The sequence below is a fragment of the Parus major genome, chromosome 6 (assembly GCF_001522545.3).
Source record: "Parus major isolate Abel chromosome 6, Parus_major1.1, whole genome shotgun sequence".
In the NCBI taxonomy this organism is placed as follows: domain Eukaryota; kingdom Metazoa; phylum Chordata; class Aves; order Passeriformes; family Paridae; genus Parus; species Parus major.
The window spans coordinates 21863878-21883279 of NC_031775.1; the positions used below are offsets into that span (position 1 = coordinate 21863878).

Sequence of the window (19402 nt, forward strand, 5' to 3'; positions counted from 1 at the left end):
CCCCAGCTGGGATTGCGGCACAGCAGCTGAGGCCGTGGAAACAATCGGGCTCTCAGGGCGGTGGGAGATGGCACACGGTAATTTACAGGTGCTTTTATGAATCGGAGCTCTTGGCCCTCCGTGCATCCATGAACTGAGGATGAGCGGAACTGGGGTGGATTTGGACGTCCTCTACGGGAGCTCCAAACCGCGGCCCCGCTCACCCCACGCCCTGGCACGGAGGAGCAAAGCAGAGGTGAGGGAGGAGTGCGGCCCATCCATAGTCAGTGTTTAATGATTAACTCCGCTCTCAGGAGCGACCCAGCCGAGGAGATGGGGCGGAAGGTTCCCGGGAGCCGCAGTGCGACAGCTCCGTTTCTGAACGTCGTACGGTACTACATGGGCGGCGGCTCAGGGCTGACCGGGGAACGGGAACGTCTGAGAGAGCCGCTCCCGCCGCAGCAGATCCCGGCGGGAGGCACCGGGATGCGCCCCGTCGAGCCGAGCCTACGAGGCGCGGCGGAGCCGCCAGGGGGCGCTGCGCGACCGCCGACCGGTGCGGCGCGCGGACGCGGGGCGGCGCTCCCGGGCCGCTGAAGGGGGTGAGCGGCGCGGTGGTTCCGAGGGGAACGGCGGTCGCCGCCAGCTGAGCGGGAGCGGAGGGAGCAGCGGAATTGCCCGGCCCTTTCGGCCGTCCCGTGCCCCGGTGCGGGCGCTCCCGGGGCCGCTCCTGCCTAGCGCCGCGCGCGCCGGCCGCACCGCACCCCCATTGGTCGCGCCCCTCCTAAGGCTCCGCCCCCTTCAGGCCCATGCGCAATCGCCATTGGTCAGGGCCTCACGGCCGGCTCCGCCCCCGCGCGCCCGGCGTACACACCGGAGTCACGCGCCCCCGGGGCTGTGGAGGGGGCGTGGCTCGGTGGGGGCGTGGCCTGTCGCTGATTGGCGAGCAGCCTAGCGCTGATTGGAAGAGCCGGACTGAGCCCCCTCCCCCTTGAGGCGGGCGGGGCGGGGCGGGGCGGGCGCGGGTAGAGGCGGCGCTGGTCGGCCCGGCCCGGCAGTCGCCGCCCGTCGGGTCCCGCGGGCAGCCGAGCCCGCGCCTCGCCCGCCGCCGCCGCCGCGCCCACCGCCACCGCCGCCGCCTGGGGAGCCGGGGCACGCCGCAGGCGCCGCGCGGTGATGCGGGGCCGCGGCGGTGCCGAGCCCTGACTAAAGATGGCCGCGCTGCCCGGTGGGAACATGGCGGGGGGCGGCCGGGGGGCGCGGGTGCTGCTCTTGCTGCTGCTCGGCGGCTGCGTGGGCCGGTGGTCCCCGGCCGCCGCCGCTGCCGCGCCGCCCGCTGCCGTCGTGCCCCCGCCGGCGGCGGAGGAGACGGTGATCATCGGCCTGCGGCTGGAGGACACGGACGACGTCTCCTTCATGGAGGGGGGCGCGCTGCGGGTGAGCGAACGGACGCGGGTGAAGCTGCGGGTCTACGGGCAGAACATCAACAACGAGACGTGGTCGCGCATCGCCTTCACGGAGCACGAGCGGCGGCGGGGCGGGCGGGCGGGCGGGCGGCGGCGGGGCCGGCGGGGCGCGGCGGTGGCGGGGGCGGCGGCGGGTCGGCGGGCAGCGGTGGGGCCCCGCAGCGCTGCGGCATCCGCACCTCGGACATCATCATCCTGCCGCACATCGTGCTCAACCGCCGCACCTCGGGCATCATCGAGATCGAGATCAAGCCCCTGCGCAAAACGGAGAAGAGCAAGTCCTACTACCTGTGCACCTCCGTCTCGGCCCCCGCCGCCGCCGCCCTGGGCCCCGGGGCTCCCGGAGGGCTGGCGGGCGCCGAGGGGCCGGCGGGACCCCCGCCCTGGGGTGAGACCACTTGGATCTACCATGACGGCGAGGACACCAAGATGATCGTGGGCGAGGAGAAGAAGTTCCTGCTGCCTTTCTGGCTGCAGGTCATCTTCATCTCGCTCCTCCTGTGCCTCTCGGGCATGTTCAGTGGCCTCAACCTGGGCCTGATGGCCCTGGACCCCATGGAACTCCGCATCGTGCAGAACTGTGGCACGGACAAAGAGAAGAACTACGCCAAGCGCATTGAGCCTGTGCGGCGTCAGGGCAACTACCTGCTGTGCTCCCTCCTGCTGGGCAATGTCCTGGTCAACACCACACTTACCATTCTGCTGGACGACATTGCCGGCTCTGGGCTGGTGGCCGTGGTGGTCTCCACCATCGGTATCGTCATCTTCGGCGAGATCGTGCCGCAGGCTATTTGCTCTCGGCACGGCCTGGCCGTGGGCGCCAACACCATCTTCCTCACCAAGTTTTTTATGATGATGACCTTCCCGGCCTCCTACCCCGTCAGCAAATTGCTGGACTGTGTCCTGGGCCAGGAGATCGGCACGGTCTATAACCGTGAGAAGTTGTTGGAGATGCTGCGGGTCACCGACCCTTATAACGATCTAGTCAAGGAGGAGCTCAACATTATCCAAGGAGCCCTGGAACTGCGCACCAAGACTGTGGAGGACGTGATGACTCCCCTCCGAGACTGCTTTATGATCGCTGCCGAGGCTGTGCTCGACTTCAACACTATGTCTGAGATCATGGAGAGCGGTTACACCCGCATCCCTGTTTTTGAGGGTGACCGCTCCAACATCGTGGACTTGCTCTTTGTTAAGGACCTGGCTTTTGTGGACCCTGATGACTGCACGCCACTCAAGACCATCACCCGCTTCTACAACCACCCACTGCATTTTGTCTTCAATGACACCAAGCTCGATGCCATGCTGGAGGAGTTCAAGAAAGGTGGGCTCGTGCCTGTGGCGGGGGCATGGTGGGGTGGTGCTGCTCGGTGGCCGTCAGCATCCACCTGCTTGCAGCAAGGGAGGCCTTGGGTTCCTGCTCACGGAGGGCTGGTGGAAGTGCCTTCTGGAGTGAGTGACCACTGTTTAGACATCTGCCAGATCTGCTCGTTCCCTGGGCCAGAAGGCTGATCCACGGCTGGGATGTGCCCCCAGCCTTTTTTCCCCCCACTGTACTGGGATGTGTGTGTGGGCATGGTGCCAAGCAAGGTTGTTTTCCTTCTTGCTTTTTCCACTCATCTGTCCGTTATAGTGAGAACCACTGACGGGAATCCGCGTCCATTCCTTGGCTGTGTCTTCTCTGTGCTTTTTCAGCTGGCCTGACAGGGAGGAGTGGGTGGGCTGCTTGGGTGCCTGGTGCCTTTCAGGCTCAGTGCACACACGTGCTGAGATAAACAAGGCGTTTTAGCTCCATTCATAGGCTCAGCCAGCCGACCTCAGCTCTCGTTCCAGTTACTTTGATTGACACTTTGATCTTGTAACTCATAAATCATTTCAATGTCTTATATTCCAAAGTACCTGTTGCTGCTGCATTTCAGAGTTACAGCTCTTTTTCCCCAGGCTACCCCGTGCTTCAGGACCACAGGCTCATCAGAGACATGACCCTTTCTACCTCTTTAGTGTAGGTTGTGAATTAATTGCATCAGAATGGGACTGAGACTTTCTGCCTTTCTCTTACTTGTAGGTGTTGCTGACTTGACAGATGCATATTAATTCTTGTTAGAAACTCTTGCTTATGAGAAAAACAAAAAGATGGGTTTTTTTTCTCCTTTTTAAAATCTGTTCCTCTCTGCAATAATAATGCTCTGTGGCCTGTGCAGAAGGGAGCTTTCAAAGTAGTTGTTAAGTGAAATTTCAGACAGTTTGGATGTTTGAGCTCCTGTGCTGGAAAAAGAAAGGCTATTTGGAGTGCCACCAGACTGTTTGTACCCAAGGAGATCTGATCAAAGGACCATGGAGCTGCTTGGTTTGCTTGAGAGGGGAATATTTGTGGGGAATATTTGAGCTTACCTTTTACTAACTGCTTAGGTTACCTTGAAAAAAACTTTGTGAATTGGTGAATGTTCTTTCAAGATAAGTTACAGTTATTGTTTTCTCTACATGCTAAACTTTTGTGTCATGGCATTGAATCTTCTTCATCCTACTTAATTCAATTTTGAGGACTTAGAGGGTTACCTCATTTTTATTTCATCCTTGTGGATAGAAGATGAACATACTCCTGCTTTTTACTGGCCAGTGCAGCGGTGGTTATCTTTCTCTTTCAGCCTGTGTGTAGAGATGGGGAAGTCTTACCTGGTTTTGGAGGTGTTGAAGGAGAGATGAGGGACACCCTCCCTCAGCTGAGGTTTCTACGCTTCAGGATCTGCAGCTTGGATGTGGGAAATCACATCCAAGTTAATGATGTCACTTAACTGTTGGCTGTTTAAGGTGGATTTTGCTGTATGAGCAAGTAAAGGGTGGTTCTTCTTCCCCTATGTCCCTGTTCACACTCCAGATAGCACGATAGGGTTCTTAGCCTGTAGTGAGACATGTGGGTGTTTTTTACTTTTGTATACAGCAATGTGTCTAAAGAAATACGTGTTATGTTGGTATTTTATTTCCCTGGTCTGAAAGGATGGAATGTGCTCCTGTGTGTTAGCATAGCAGTCCTTTTTATTTAACATCTGGGAGAATTAGGTGTGCACTGTAATCCTTCGAGAGTGGCTAAGCCAAATTCCTCCTTAGAGTTCCTGAAACTGGTGCTTAAAATAGGCTTCTTAAAAATTCTCCTGGGTGGCTTGGAAGGTGCAGACTGGAGATCACTTTCCCTGGTAGCCAGTCTCATGCCTGTGCTAGCAAACATCCCAGTAGCACAAGTTCAGGATGAGCAATGGCTGAGCCCTGGAATAGTCTTTGTAGTTGGGAATTAATTCAGGCTCGTTTGAGCATACTTAAATGTTTACTCCAGAGTCACTATGCTGGTTGGTCTGTATGGGCACGCCCTGTGTTAGGATCAGTTTTGTCCTAACTAGTTTCTCTTTAAAAAGTGCAGATATAGTGGAAATAAGTGGCTTCCTTTTTGTCCTTTGAAATGAATGTAAATAACTGATAGCTGGCTTGATCTGGCATAGCACAGTGTCTTTTGCAAGAGCTCTTCCAGCTTTCTTCTTCAGAGCAACCTTGCCAAATTCCCATGAGAATGTACGAATTAAGGGTGAGAATCAAATTGCATGTTACTCTCCAGTAGAGTGCTGGAAATAAATAAGCTTACAGTTTTTAATCATTTACGTCCCATCACATTGATGATGCTGCCACTGCCAGCTTGCTTCAAAACTCCTAAGTGTGTCTTTTTTGATACCCAGGCCTCTGCTACCACTGTTGGGTGCAACAGGCAGCTCATGTGATAGTGCTGTCAGTTAATAATTTAGTTGATTCGAGAAGATATTTTTTTCTAATAATTTGGTAATAGCTGGGTAGGTGGAGTTTTGAAACTCACATTTTGGGCAGAAGCAAAACCTTCTTAACCTAAATGTGGAATGGAGTCTTACCAGGAGGTGATTAAAAGCCGAACACAGCAGGATCTATATACATCCTTGTACTGTTGCAGATGAAATGGGTAGCTCTGTAGTTGTTCTAGTGCTTAGGCTGAACAGCTGGAGGATTTGGTGGTGGGCCTATCGTTAATGTTCTTTGATCACAATTACAAAATAAGTATCTGTTTCACTTCCATGCTGCCAGGCAAGAAACTTAATTTTAAGAGAGCTTCAGCACATTCCCACCCCCTTGCTGCTCTAATCTTCTAAAGTGTGAGTAAACATGATTCCTGAAGCAGTCCACAAACAAGCTTCTCTAAAAATCATGGTTTACTTGCAAATAAATAAATGAGTAGCTTTTGAAATAGGTGTGATCTTTCTGTTCTAAAAACAGACCTTAAACTTCTACCAGAGCTGTCAAATCCACTTGTCTACAAGTTGAGCAGACTGGGTGCTTAACTTGAATTTAGTCATTCAAATTTAACGCAAGGGAGTCTAAGGTACCTTTTCTATTGGCCTAGGAAAGGATCTACCTGGCTTTACTCAGAGCAAAGAGGTATCTCATTTGAAATGAGTTCACTCACAGCTAATCTAATATTGGCCATTGCTGTAAAGGGGAGCGAGGCATTACCAGTTCCAGGATTGAATTGTGTCGTGGTTCTTATTCTGCAGCAGGGATTGAATGAGCCAAAGAGTCACTTTTGGAAAGAGGCTAGTGAACTGTCTCCACTGGTCTTCTTTTTCTTGTTGACATGTGCGTGGACCTGTTTTTGTTTGTTTTAGTTTTTTTTCTTGTTTCCTGTTCCTTTTTGACAGTCTTCCTAGGTCTCTGCTTAAATGCTCTCTGGCACTTGCTCTTGGTGTTTTTCACAGGCAGATCTCTGCATGTGTGATCCTAAACCAAAGCATTCTATTTCTAGCTCCCTGTCTGCTGGAGCTACAGAAATCCAGCTTGAAAAGGCTCATGTTGTAATACTAATATTTCAAGATTGGCCCAATTTCTGCAAGCTATTCTACAGTTGTGTTCCTGGTGGCCTGGATGGCTTTGGAGGGCAGCAGTTTCTCAGTTGGAGTCCTCCTTATCTGGGGACTTTGAGTCATATGTTTTGGTCTTATTTCTGTCTTTTTCCACTATTATTTTATACTACAGATCAGAGCTCAATAACCTGATGCAAAGAAGCCACAAGAACTGTGCAGCAGTTCTAAGCTCTCATTTTCTGAATCACATGGCAGCCTTGAGAAAACTCCTAGATTCCTTATTAAAATCATTGCCAACTGGACTTTAAAAGATTTTTTCCCCTAAAAACATTGTCAAATTTAGCTTGATTATACTTTCTTCAGGCTCTGTTGGTCTTGTATTGTCTGCTTTTAGTAGCACGTATGTTTGGTGGTTGATTTAGAGTAGATATTGGGGAAAAATGTTCATTTCTTTTCTAGTTCCTCCTCCCCCTTGAAAGAAAACCAAGTCCCAGCAGCCTGAAATATAAACCTGAGTTTTGAGTACAGAGAAGAATACCTAGACCTACTTCTCTTTTGATCACATAGATCCTCTTTTTGGAAACAGGATAGCAAGCAATTTGTAGCCCAGGGATTCAAAGTTCTCCATTACTATTGTTGGTCTGAGGGTTGTTGTTTTTTTTTTTTCCTGTTATTAGGTCACTTGGTCTGAGGGGCCTTTTTTTTGTTATTAGGTCACTTATCTTTCTCATGCAGCTCTAATCTGGGTTTGTAGGTGGCTTCTTTCCTGGTTCCTTTCAAGTTTTATGACCTGCTGAATCCGAGTTCAGTCTTCCCTTGACTAACTTTGATTTAGTAGGTCTGAATGCTCACTTTCTAGTTTATCTAGCAGGTTGTCTGTCTCCTGGGCACTTTTCCCATGTTACCCTGTGACTGCAGCATTACGAGAAACTGGAAGAAACTACATAAATCCTTTCTGGGATTATGAAAGGCACGTAAAACTTCTTGGAAAACAATATCGTTTTCAAGGCTGCTTAGCTAATAAAAGGCACCTCCTCTGATCCTTTTGGGGAAATTCATATAACAGAGAGTGTTGAGGAGGTCCAGTGTGGAGATTTTTCTGTGTGAAGAGAGTAGGGGAGTGGCAGGTGGGAAGGAATTTGCCACCAAGAAATAGAAGTTTTAGCATGCTATGCCTGCAGATTTATTTCCTGAAGAAAAATTGCACGTGGGGGTGGGGGTTGCCTCGTGACAAACTGTTCCTTGGCTGTGTGACAGCGCAGCACCCGCAGGTACTGCACTGCCAAGAGCTCTGCTGGCCTTGCAGAGCTCCTGGGGGATGCGTGCTCGTTCCACCGGAGAGCAGCGGATGTGGGTTACTGCAGGCAGCCCTCCTGCTGGTATGCGGAGGGAGAGGCTCCAAGGGGAGCACATCAGGGAGCAGCTCCAGTTCTTCCTGTGTTCCCTACTGGGAACATGTTATAGAGACCAGGAGAAGAGGGGCTATTAGGAGAGCAGCCTTGGTGAGGAGTCCTTCTGCTGCTAAGAGTAGGAAGAAACGTATTTCAGGTGGCTGGCAGGGAGAGGATAAATGAATTAAATGACTTGAACAGTAGAGGTTTGACTTTGATGCCCATGTTGAATATGATTATTTGATTGCTTTTTAACCAGTTGTTTGCAGCTCTTGTCATTTGACAAACACAAGATGTTGCCTTTTCCTCCCCATAGCTGTTTGCTCAGTTAGCAAATGCTTTCCTGTGCTGAAGCTGATGGGAGTGAATTCCACCACAAGCGAACCATGCTCCTATCTGCTTTCTCTGTGTCTGTAGAGGTTATCTGTAATAGGCACAGATGTAAATTTCAGGTCAGTCTTTGCAGCCAACAGCATTTCACAGACAGTTTTGCAGCAGGATAGACCAAAGAGGCAGAATATCAGCTTCTGGGCAAATTCATTAGTGTAGGAAACTGATCAGGTAGTTTAACCATCACAGTGTCCTTCCAGGCCTGAGATTTTCTTATGAGTTTCATTTTTTTTCCCTGCTGACATGAGGTTCTGAGGAGCAGAACATTTTCCCAGTCAACTTCAAGTTGACTCTGAGGGCATAAGAACAATAACAGTGAGTCCTCTGCAGTCGGTCATTTCTGACAATGGCTGGGGCTACTTAGAGAAAGTATTAGAAAAGAGGCAATTTATTTTGTTCCCCACGGAAGCTTACTGATCTCATCAGGCTGTGATTCAGGAAGTTCTGGGACTAAAGATACTGTCTTTATTAAATAGCCCTAGATGCTTATTTCTCTCTGTGAGCATGTCTAATCAACACTGAACCTTTGTCAGCTCTTGCACAGAAACAAACACCAGTAGTGGGTGTCTCCTGTCTGTAGCTGTGTACTGCTGGTGGCAGAGAGAGGTGGGTCTAGAAGTACATTTCTGATTGTCAGTTCTGTATGAAGCCATCCAAAGGCAGATTTTGTTTTGTCAGGCTGTGGTATCACTCTAGATGGTAATTTAGGAAATGAGGGTGTGAGCCACCTCACACCTCCTAAGTGTTATGAGCCCGAGTCTCCTCCCTGTTTTATTGAAGCAATCAGTATAGCAGGGAGAAGTATTGTGGGGGTTACGAAGCTGCTTAACATGGAGCATCAATGCCACTAGACTGTGACAAGATCTACTCATTTTCCTGGTGTTGTCTGGTGTCAGATTTTGTCTTGCTCTCTTTGAGAGCACACATCTTTGTGCACAGGAATTAAGACCTGGAGGATTTGAAGTCTCACTACTTCACCTCTTTTAAACATTTAGCATCTGCTCTATATTAAGAGTCCTAAGTCAGTCTTATAGCAGCTTAGTCAGGATCAAGTAGGACGAGAGTGAAAGCAGTGGCCAAGCTGTGTTGAGTGAGTCTATAGACCACCAAGCTTTTGTGCTTTTTTTCATTAATACTTAGCAAGAGCTCACTTTTGCATTTTCTTATTTGTCTTTACAGAGCTGCGGTGCGATTGCCAGTCTGGGTAGGCCAATGGCACTTCTACTGTTGAGTCCCTTCCAATTTCACTAATGGAGCTTGTAAAACTAGCCCTCAACACAGAGTACTCTGAACCATACCCCAGTGAGTGCGACCTGGCACTCTTGTTAATTTGACAAAGTCCTGAATTACAGCCTACCAGCTACAAATAGGAGTGTAAATACTTGGTGCTAATGAGCTGCTGCCCACAGCACATGGCTAACTGTCCATACCAGGTGGTTAATCCAGCCTGACTCCTGCCAAGGTCACTGAGTCATTTCAGGACTATCAAGCAATGGGGTCTTGTTTCACTTTTTACCAATATGTACTCATTGAAAATGAAACGCATAAATCAGTCATTAACAGTCTTCTGGAGGAAAGCCCCTTTTCCCTTGGCCAAGAAACCTGCATGGCCCAGTAGCTGGTAGAATAAGCTGTGCTGGGGATAAGCTGGGACTAAGTGTGATGATACACAAAGCATGTGTGAGAAGGGCATGGAAAGAAAGACTGGTTAAAGAATTATAGGGGCAAGAGATGACCTCATCTCTTCAGTGTAGATGGTCTTATTGAGAGGTAGATGTAGGGAAGAGAAAGGAATGCGTTGGAACAGGTGAGGTGTTCCTATTGTGTTCTAAATAGCTTTTAGTACAACACAGAGTAATAAAGTTCCGATTCTGCAAAACATATCTTTATGGGTTGGGGCAGAGAAACTGAAGTTTTCCCATAGCTTTTTAAAGAAACCCCCAAATGTAAAACCAAACACCAACAAGAAACCTACCAAAAACCGCTCTAATGTTATGATTCTAGGACATCAAGCTGTACAGCATCTTAAACAAATTTGGCTTAAAAGGACCAGGTCCCTGTTTGACACACCAGCTTGGAACACAAAGCTGCAGTAGCAGAAGCAGAGATGGCAGTGAGATCCATCTAGCTTGGAGAGGAATTGAATGTTCTTTTGACTTGCCACTGGAGTTGCATGTACCAAGCATTCTTAACGTAGTGGCCAGGTCAGTTTATCTTTACCTTCTTGGTTCTCAGTAATAATGAAGCTTTGATTCCTTAAAAATTATCTCTATTAACTGTTCCTTTTTTTTTTTTTTTTTTTTTTTGTCCTCCTTTACTCAGAAATGTTCTCTTCCCTGCTTGTGGCTTTGTCTGTAGTAACTTGCCAATCTGAAGGGTCATAGGTAGGGGCCTTTGGGAATCTTTGAGCCACTGTTGTCGTGTTTTCTGTTAAAATTGTCTGGGAGCCTTCCAGAGTTTTGGTAGACAGACAGTTTTCACTGAAGTGAAGAAGAGCTTCCAGGATTTTCCACACTTCCATGCTGTCTGTGGGGCATCATATAGGTTGTATGCCTTTGAAGATTGAGTTGTAGTACACAGCCTGCAGTGCCAGAGGTGTTTCTTTGTCTGGGTTGGCTGGCATGTTGAAATAGGGATTCTTACATGGGTGTTTGTGGTTATTTTTGTGATTAAAAAACATGATTCAGACTTGCTCTTCACCTACTGGTGATGATGTGTGCTTGAAAGGACTGGTGAAAGAATACTAGAAAAACAACTTGTCTTGTAACCAACTTGTATTAAAATATCCAAGCCCTATATTAAACAGAAACCTCAAAGCAAAGAAAGCTTATGCGGTTGGGACTTACTTGTATCTCTTTATATTGAAGCATTTCACTTGTGAATTGTTTGGTATAATAATTTCGGTGTTTATGAAGCAACAGCCCTTCTCATCAAGGAATTGTATTTTGAAGGACAGAGTAATTGTGATGCCTGTCAATCTGGGAGCTGAAACCTGGTGATTGTGAAGGTGCAAGAGTTTACAAGTTAACAGGACTCAGATGCAGTTACTAATTAACCTGGAGAGAGCTTTGCTCCAGCCAAAGGCACTAGGGCCAGGAGATGAGCACATACATTCAGCACAAAAGATCTGTATAGTTATATTTTCTGTAATGCTTTCTATTAGTATTACACCATTCTTTTGCTGGCAGTCCCAAAAGGAGCCTCTCTTCAAATGAGAGTGGTGTGGTAACATTGCTCTGCAGGGTGAACTGTGCCCTCGAGACCGGGCTCCTGCTTCCTTGAGGTTCTTTCCCACAGCAAGTATGAATGAAAGTTGGGGTTTTCTTTACAGGGAGATTTAATCTTTTAAGTGGTATAATCTCTTACAGTGATGTGACAGCTGATTGTTGTGGAGGTGAACAAGGCTTTATTTTCCCCATTTGTCCATGGATAATGAGGGCAACAAAAAATGCTGATTCTGCTGTGGCTGGATACTCTGCTGCCAGCAAAAATTTTTAGGAAGGCTCTTACCATTTCTGGTTTTCTGAAAGGACTCCACCTCTGGCTTTCAGAAGATTGTCCTGCCTACCCTTTGCACTGGGGGGGTTCAAAGTGCAGCCTGCAGGACCCCTTTCCATGCAGCAGTTATGTGAGGACAAGGACGATTAGTTGCCTGCTTTTATTGCTTGTGAATTGCTTGTCAGCAATTTCTAGATTCCTACAAATAGGAAGAAAATCTGCCGGTGTGAACTTGTTCTTGATAAAAATTTACAATCTGGCATTGAAAGTGGGTGTGGCTGTGGGTTTTAGGCAAAATGCAGGCTTAGCTCTTCCTATCTTGACATCTTTCCATTGGAAGCAAGAACAGCTCTTACAGTTACAATTCCCATACACAGCAAGTGCAGACAGGGACCTTCAGCTGATATACGAGGCATCTAGTAAAGAGGCTTTAGTTCAATTTTTCACTTGTTAAAGTTTGCCAGAATTGTGAATTAGTTATTCAGTAGCTCTAACTTGACCTCTAAGGGACATCACTAAGTTTTTGATTCAAGGTGGATAAATTAGTGTGATGTATTTTGCTCTGTATTGTGTGGGTTTTGCTTTGTATTTGTGTAGTTTCTTGGTTTTTTTCCCTGCTGTGTAACTGAGGTATGTGTACAGATAAAGCCTTTTGGCTTTTTGACTTTCAGCTTTTGTTTAAATATCTTGATGCAGTGTGTGGGGATTGGGTGAAGAAGAATCTGTCAAAGTATCTTGAAGATTCACTGTATTAGGTCTTCCTTTTCCTCCAGCAGAGCAGAGGAATAAGACATGCCTCACTGGAAGCTGGGGCAGTGGACCTGTGAGTAGCTCACCATATAGACTATGTGGTTGTAGAGGTTTGGAATTTATGCTGTTTTTTCGATGTGATCTGGTCTTGTTGTGTGCTGGTTCCCTACCCTCATGGGGAATAACTTTTATCTTCTTGTTGATGTTCTAATTTGCCTGGAGCCTTTTGGAGTGGTTAGGTTTGAAAACACTAATTTCAAAACAGTGGATTTCAAGAACTTCACGTTGCTCACAGGGTGTATTTTTTTTTCCTTCTCTTAGTGTTGAAGAATTGCTTATACTATGTGGATGGGATTTCTCCCAGAGAAATCAAGATCCCTGTCCAAATCATTGTCTCTATCTCTCTTAGTAAAAATGCTGTACAGTGTACTTCAGACTCAATGTCAGCTACTAAAGGTTTGAATGCTCACTTGCAAGAGAAGTGAGAGACTTTCTTGTATGTTGAGGAAAACCAGTTTCTGATCCTTCTGTACTAGTGTGTTTGTGTTTTCCTGTGACCCTTACAGGGATCACAGCACACTTAAAGCTCTGATCCCATCTGATGGACCCAGCCTCTCCATCATAATCAGGACTGACAGTTTTCTAGGTCTTTCTGTTCATTTGACAAAGGCCCAGAGGGAATTTGTGACCACCAATGCAAAACTGCTGTACTGGTAGTGTGCTAGTTTAATTCAGTTTGCCTCGTGTTGTCTGAAGGCTCCCAAGGAGAACCTGGAAGTGGAGAAGTTGCACAGTTCACCCTCTAGGCAGTCTTGGTGGGGGGTGAAGCTTCCCAGCGTGGGAATCCCCTGAGGTTAGAGCTTGAGGAAGGCAGCTGTGGCAGTGAAAAAACTTAATTAGCTACTGGATGCAGGCTCCAAGAGCTACAGCAATCTGTTGCTTGATGCCAGTCATAGAGTTGAACCTGTGAATGCAGTTGTAGTCTGTGCAGTCAATGAGCAAGCAAATAGAGTAGCTTTCTTTTTTCCTGCTTTCTTCAATGCCCCTGGGGTTAAGGGTGGGGATGAAGGTTTCCCTGTGCTGGGTGATGCACCATGGATGGGAATCCCGGTCTCTGCTCCCCCTCTCTGCATGGGAACACTTGCTGTGCATGGGATGAGAGGTCTACCAGGAGAGCTGTGATGTCAATAGCTCTATTCTATTAATGTTTTGATTTTTTTTTTCTTTCCAGAGCAGCTGTTTTGAATTTTCCAGTCCTAGCTGGCATCTTTGAACAAGATTTGTTTTATTGTGAGAGAGACACTGCAGAAGCATGTGGGGTAGAATGAAGACATGCATACATTTTAGTGTTGAGGGCATTTTAATTTCTGATTCCTGGCCTGGAAACTGGGTTTAAACTTGTTGCTTGCCTGCTGTTTGAACGTGGTCCAGTGGTAAGAGGCTTTAATATATTTCTTCTTTGCAAATCATCAACCTCATGTCTTCCAGTAAAGGAAAGAATTTGGGAGTATAGCTTCCAAGAGTAATAGCCTTCTCAGCCCTATGCAATGCACAGGCTCCAACCAAAAAGTTCCAAGGAAAATATTCAGAAAGGAGGAAGTTGTCTAGGTGTAATTCCTGATGGTTTTGTATTAAACTATTTGGCTTTCCAGAGAGATCAGTAGATGCTTTTTTTTCTGATGCAGGAATCCTGAGGTAATGCTGTGTAGATTGTCTTAATCCAAGCATGGGTTAGACAAATTAAGAAAATGTATCTTACCAAGTTTGTATTGATGATGCTCTGTCATTTGTCATTGTTCCCCCTCCCTGATTGATCTCTACCTGGAAACACACTTGAAAGTATTGGAGGCTGTTCCCAGGTACCCTGTTTTCTATTTGAATCCACCTCCTGATCAATAGAAAGAGTGCCTTGAGCAGTGCTTGAAAGGTTTAAAGGAGAATGCTGAGCAAAGAGCCACCATGAAGAAGCTGGTAAGCTTGGGGATTTTAGTGGTGTCTGGGTCTATTTCCTTTGAAAAGCACTGGGACAGCAGTGTCCTGTTTTTTGAGTGAACATTTAGGAGGGAATAAAATGCTTTAAACTCCAAATATTCTTTTAAGAAATGAAATTATCTTAACCATCCTCTGCAGTGCAGTTAGTAGTTGTGACAAGGAATGAGTGTGTGCTGTGATTTAACATGTACTCTCACAGTTAGAGGCAACATGTAGTTCCTGGGAGGAAAAGCTCTTGCTGTGGTAGTGCTTGTGAACAATCCTAACAAAAGGAATTCTCATCTCAGTGTTTTCTGTGACTTTGAGGATGACTGGGACATTTAAAACAAACCCTCAAGATAAGACCAGATGCAAAAGTTCTTAGAAATTGGAACAAACTTATTTTCGGTTTTTTGGGGTTTTTTTTGGTTTTTGTTTGTTGGGATTTTTTTAATCCTTGTAGAACTGAGGCCTAATTTTCCTATTTCTGCATTTTTTCCTTCAGAATGGAAAAAGGACCCAAGGAAATCAAGGGCATAACTGCTTCAAGTGAGCTGAGAGCTGGGCAAGGGTAAAGTGGTGGGTTTTATATTTTGGACGTCCTAACACTGTCCAAAATTGTAGTTGATTGTGATGCCTTCTCGGTGTGCTTCAATTACTTTGCTGTAGAATGAGAACCCATTTTTGTCCCTTATATCAACTGAATTGGTTTTGTGGGAGCCAGTATGTTTCAGCTTGTCTACTGTAATTTAGGTTCTATAATAGGAGTTTGGTTTAATGTTCATGTAATAACTTCATTGCATGATGATTGCAACTTTCTTTACATTGACAGCCCCTCCAGTGACTCAGATTTTTTCTCTTGCCCTGAGTTCTTTGGCTGTCAATGTCTTCAGTGTTTTCAGTCTCCTTTTTCAGATCAATGTGTAGTTCTCCTGGCACTATTTGTTGGCAGTAGGTGAGGAAAAACAGAAAGAGACTAGATGATAGATGAGATGAGGCCATCTACTAGGCAAGTGTGTAGAGACAGTTAAGGTGAATGTCCCATGATAAGTGCTCTGTTCTGTCTGGCTTTATGGCTACTAAAATTGCTGCTGTAGAGTTCATTTTTGGGTGCTTTCTTACCTGTTACTGACACAGAATGGTTTGACATGTTTTTTCTTTACTGTGTCAGAGATGCCATTTTATCTTGTGCTGCTTGACTTTTGCTTTCAGATAGTTTTAAACTAATATTGAATTTAGGATTAATTATGTACTAAATGCTTTCCTGTTTTTCTGGGCTGAAATCCTAGTAGGCAAATCTTTTAAGTGGTAAACCTGTTTGTGCTTAAATTCTCAGTGTTGAGGGATATGCAGGTGACTGTCCTTTTTTCTTGGTGGTGACAAGGTGGTAACCCAAATATGATTAAATATGTTGGCTCCCCCATGAACCAGAAAATCTTGAGCTCTTAATCCTGATGCCACTGGAAAGTTGTTCTTGCACCATGGATGGGTCAGTTATACCCGAGGGTAACACTGCACTGTTTCTCACTGCCACCCATTCCAAGGAATCTTCAGCAAGCTGGCTGAGAGGGATGCAGTGACACAGATCCAAGTCTGTTCTCACTGCTGGTGAATTCTATTAATTTTTCAAAAAAGGATGGCTTAGTTGGACTCTTCCCTTTTTCCATGTGGGGTGATGTGGGGAAGGCACAGCCCACCAGGTATTTGTCAGCAATTAAGTGGGTGTGAAAGACTTCTTGTGATGGTCCAACCCTACTGTAGGGTGATGCATGCCACCTCCTCCATCTGCCACTCAGTGTCCTGCTTTTTCTGAGGGTGTTGACAAACTGGGTTCTGTCACTGCTCTGGTGGTTGTTCCCTAGGGTGGACTTGCCTCCTTGACATGGAATTGGAAGGACCTGTGTCCTGATGATACCATTATCACTGTCTCTTTATGCTCTATTAGTGACTGATGTCTGGTTAAAGTGTCTGTTAGTGCAGAAGCTTGGTGTTGACCCATAGTCCAAGGCACCATTTTTTCTGGCATGATGAGATGTGCTGTGCTTGTGATCATAATGACTGGCTCTTTATTGTTTTCTTTGATGTAGGAGATAGGAACAGGAGGGAGGAGCTGAGAATTTTCCTTCTTGTCCCATTCAGAAAATGGATGTGACTGGGACAGTGGAGGTGTGATCTGTTTTCTCATCCTTGTCCCAGGAGTTTGGCTAGTGCAGGGGAGGTGGGAACAGGGATTATTAGTTCATTCTTCCTTTGACTCAATAAATGAAGTGAGTGAATGGTAACTTTCAGTAACTGAAAGTGTGAATTCAGAAGTGTCATTGAAAAAGCTGCTACCAAAAGTAACAGAAGTAGATTTCTAGTTTTAAATAAAATTATTTTTCCTTAATTTTTCATCCCTTTGTTTTGGGACAGGGAACCAAAGGGAGTGATGGTGGGACTAGGTAGGGCAGCCTTTTGCAGGCAAGGAGGTGAGTGTTGCAACCTTTGAGTTGTTAACCTTTTGAAGTGGCATGGAGTAGATGTCTCATTACCCTCACCTCAACACAAGCATGTTTTATCTGTGACATACCAAGCAAATTGCCTTTTGCCTCAGAGATGGTGCAGGGCTGTTAAACCTGTTTGGCTTCGAGGCAGTCATTCTGTGGATTCTCTTTATCTGTTCCTGTGAGGGTCAGGAGGCCCGCAGAGGCCACCCTCCTCTTCCAGGTCTGATGTCTGCTCTGCAGGACCAGCACTGAAGGCAAAAGCTCTCCTGTGTTGGGTGAGGGCTTTTTTAGGAAGTGCTTTCAAAAATAGCAGTAGATGGTCCCTCCAGGGTCAGGTGAGGGAGCTGCAATGCTTGGGGGGCGGTCTGCAGACAAACCAGGGGCTGCTTTGCCGAAGTGCAGTGTTTGAAGATCTAACTAGAGAAATTAAATATTAAACTAGGTTTGCAGTTTGCTTTTAAATTTGATGCTAAATTCTGGCAGCCTGTCATCTGTTTATTTCCCCATCAGAATAAGCTTTTTTTAACATAAATTACTAACTGCATTAGTGTCAGTCAAAATGTTAACTTCAGCATGAAGAAATAATTGATCTGCATTATGATCACTGTCCAAATGCATCTCTGGGTACATGTTTCTTGGTATGTCAATTGTCTAGAGCAGGTGGCAGTAATACTGAACAAAGCTATGAGCATTTCTTTTTGCCTTTTTTTTTTTTTTCTCCCAGCTATTGCAAACTCTGGTGAGATTGCTGAGACAAGCCTGTATATAGGGGGGGCTGAGGAGAATCCAGAAGCCCTGGGAAGAGAGAGGCAAAGTAAGGAAACTGCAGTTGTTCAGTGCATGGGAGAAGTTTAAAGCACAAAATACAGAAAATGAAAACTGTTCTAAAAAGAAGAGTAAAACCTACTGATGAGAATAATCATTAAAGTGTCTGACCTCCCTCTGCTGCACTTGTCACAGCTAAAATGTTCCTGCCATGCTGTTTGTGCTCTCCTGTGTTTTTGGCACATCTCTGCGGTCCATTTAATGTTACCAAAACAGGTGCCACATAGACACAAGCAAAGGAGCTTTCTTCTCACTGTCCCACTGAAGGATATGACTCATTGCTGAAGGGATGGTTTATTTAGCAGAGCAACTAAACTAGAAGTATGGAAATTTTCAGGGTTTCCACTGATAACTCTTCTTTTTGGATATTTTCTGTGTTATGAACACAACTTTTGTCTGTGGGCATTGGTCTATTAGGAATCAACTTGTGCTAAGTTTAATGTATGTGAATCTCATAATGCAGGTGACTACTTGTTAATGGAAGCTGAGTTAGATTTCGACCTGTAGAGGGTTATTGACTTGATCTTTTAATCTGTCAGCTCATTCTTCACTCCTCTTCTGTGTTTGGATGTTGTAGTTTTGAGATGTTTTTGGAAAGAGTACTGGGAAAACTTGCAAACATTTTTCAAACAAAAGATGGTTTGTCTTCATGGCTCGGAGGGTTCATTTGGACACTTGCTCTGAATTATTTTTTTTTTTGTTTGGAAAACTGAAGTTCTTAGAAGTTAGATGGCCTTGGCTTTCTTTGTTCTTTCCTCCGTCTCAGACATCTGTATCTGCTCTCTCACCGAGCTCTTTATCTTACTTGGCTTTTCTGTGGATGCCTGGAGGCCTTGGCTCACATTCTCAAGAGTGTCCACTGGTTCAAGAAGCCATTGCTGCTATCAAATTACCTTGACAGCTGTTGTCCCATTTCATATTTGCCATCCCCTCCCCCTGGCTCCCTTGTGATTTTTGGCAGAAGCTGTGGCTATTGAGCAATAAAACTTGGATCTGAGAATCATGTTGCTGGTGGGAAAATGAGATGAGAGCATACTAGTTAATGCCTTGCAAGTTGACTTCTTGCTGATGTATAATCAGTAGCATCTTTATTTGAAAACAAACCTACCACTAGCTACTCTGTTTGTGGATTGAGTGGATGGTTCATTTACTGCTCATCTGGAGTTGAGCCATAGGTGTTGGTCTCTTAAAATAGCACACTGTATACCAAGATGTTTATGCCCAGACAAACACTTGATTTGGAGCCCTTGACAAGTGCCTACGCCTGAGGACTGCAGAACTTGGATGTTCGTGTTAATGCAAGTAATCTATAAGGGCACCTCATCTTCCTCTTACTTTCATCGATGATTCTACCTGTGTGTAACCTGGAACAGAACTCTTGTCGTGCTATTTAGTACGTATTAGAGATGACCCTATATGGTCTTGCTTGGATTTGAATTAATAAAATATAGATATAATATTTGTGGGCTCTCCTCTTGTGGGCTCTCCTCTTGTGTGTGTTTGGGGATTTAATTGCCATTCTTTTAAGTGCAACACAAAACACTTTTGACAACTGACAGAAATGGTGATGATCTTGGGGCCAACCATCATAAGAGAGCTGCCATCTCTGTAAACCTCTCCTTTCAAGATGTTTTGCATTTCGTTTGTCAGTTGTTGGAAAAGTTGGCTGATGCATGGCATGCTTTAATCTCTACAGATCATTCCTCTTGTCCCTGTTGGAACATGTCAGCAACTAAATTTTGTGTAACATACTGGCAAAATTAGGAAGGAAGGAA

At 46.0% G+C, this 19402-nt stretch overlaps 1 protein-coding gene across 1 annotated transcript in view; it reads left to right on the top strand.

Annotated features, from left to right (window-relative positions):
- The first annotated feature begins 1171 nt into the window (after nucleotides 1-1171).
- Nucleotides 1172-19402, top strand: part of CNNM2 (cyclin and CBS domain divalent metal cation transport mediator 2) — a 118492-nt gene continuing 100261 nt past the window's right edge. Inside the window, 2 exon segments of the mRNA XM_015633467.2 lie at nucleotides 1172-1515; nucleotides 1518-2769. Of these exon segments, the coding sequence (XP_015488953.1) occupies nucleotides 1192-1515; nucleotides 1518-2769 (1576 nt within the window). The 5' untranslated portion in view covers nucleotides 1172-1191.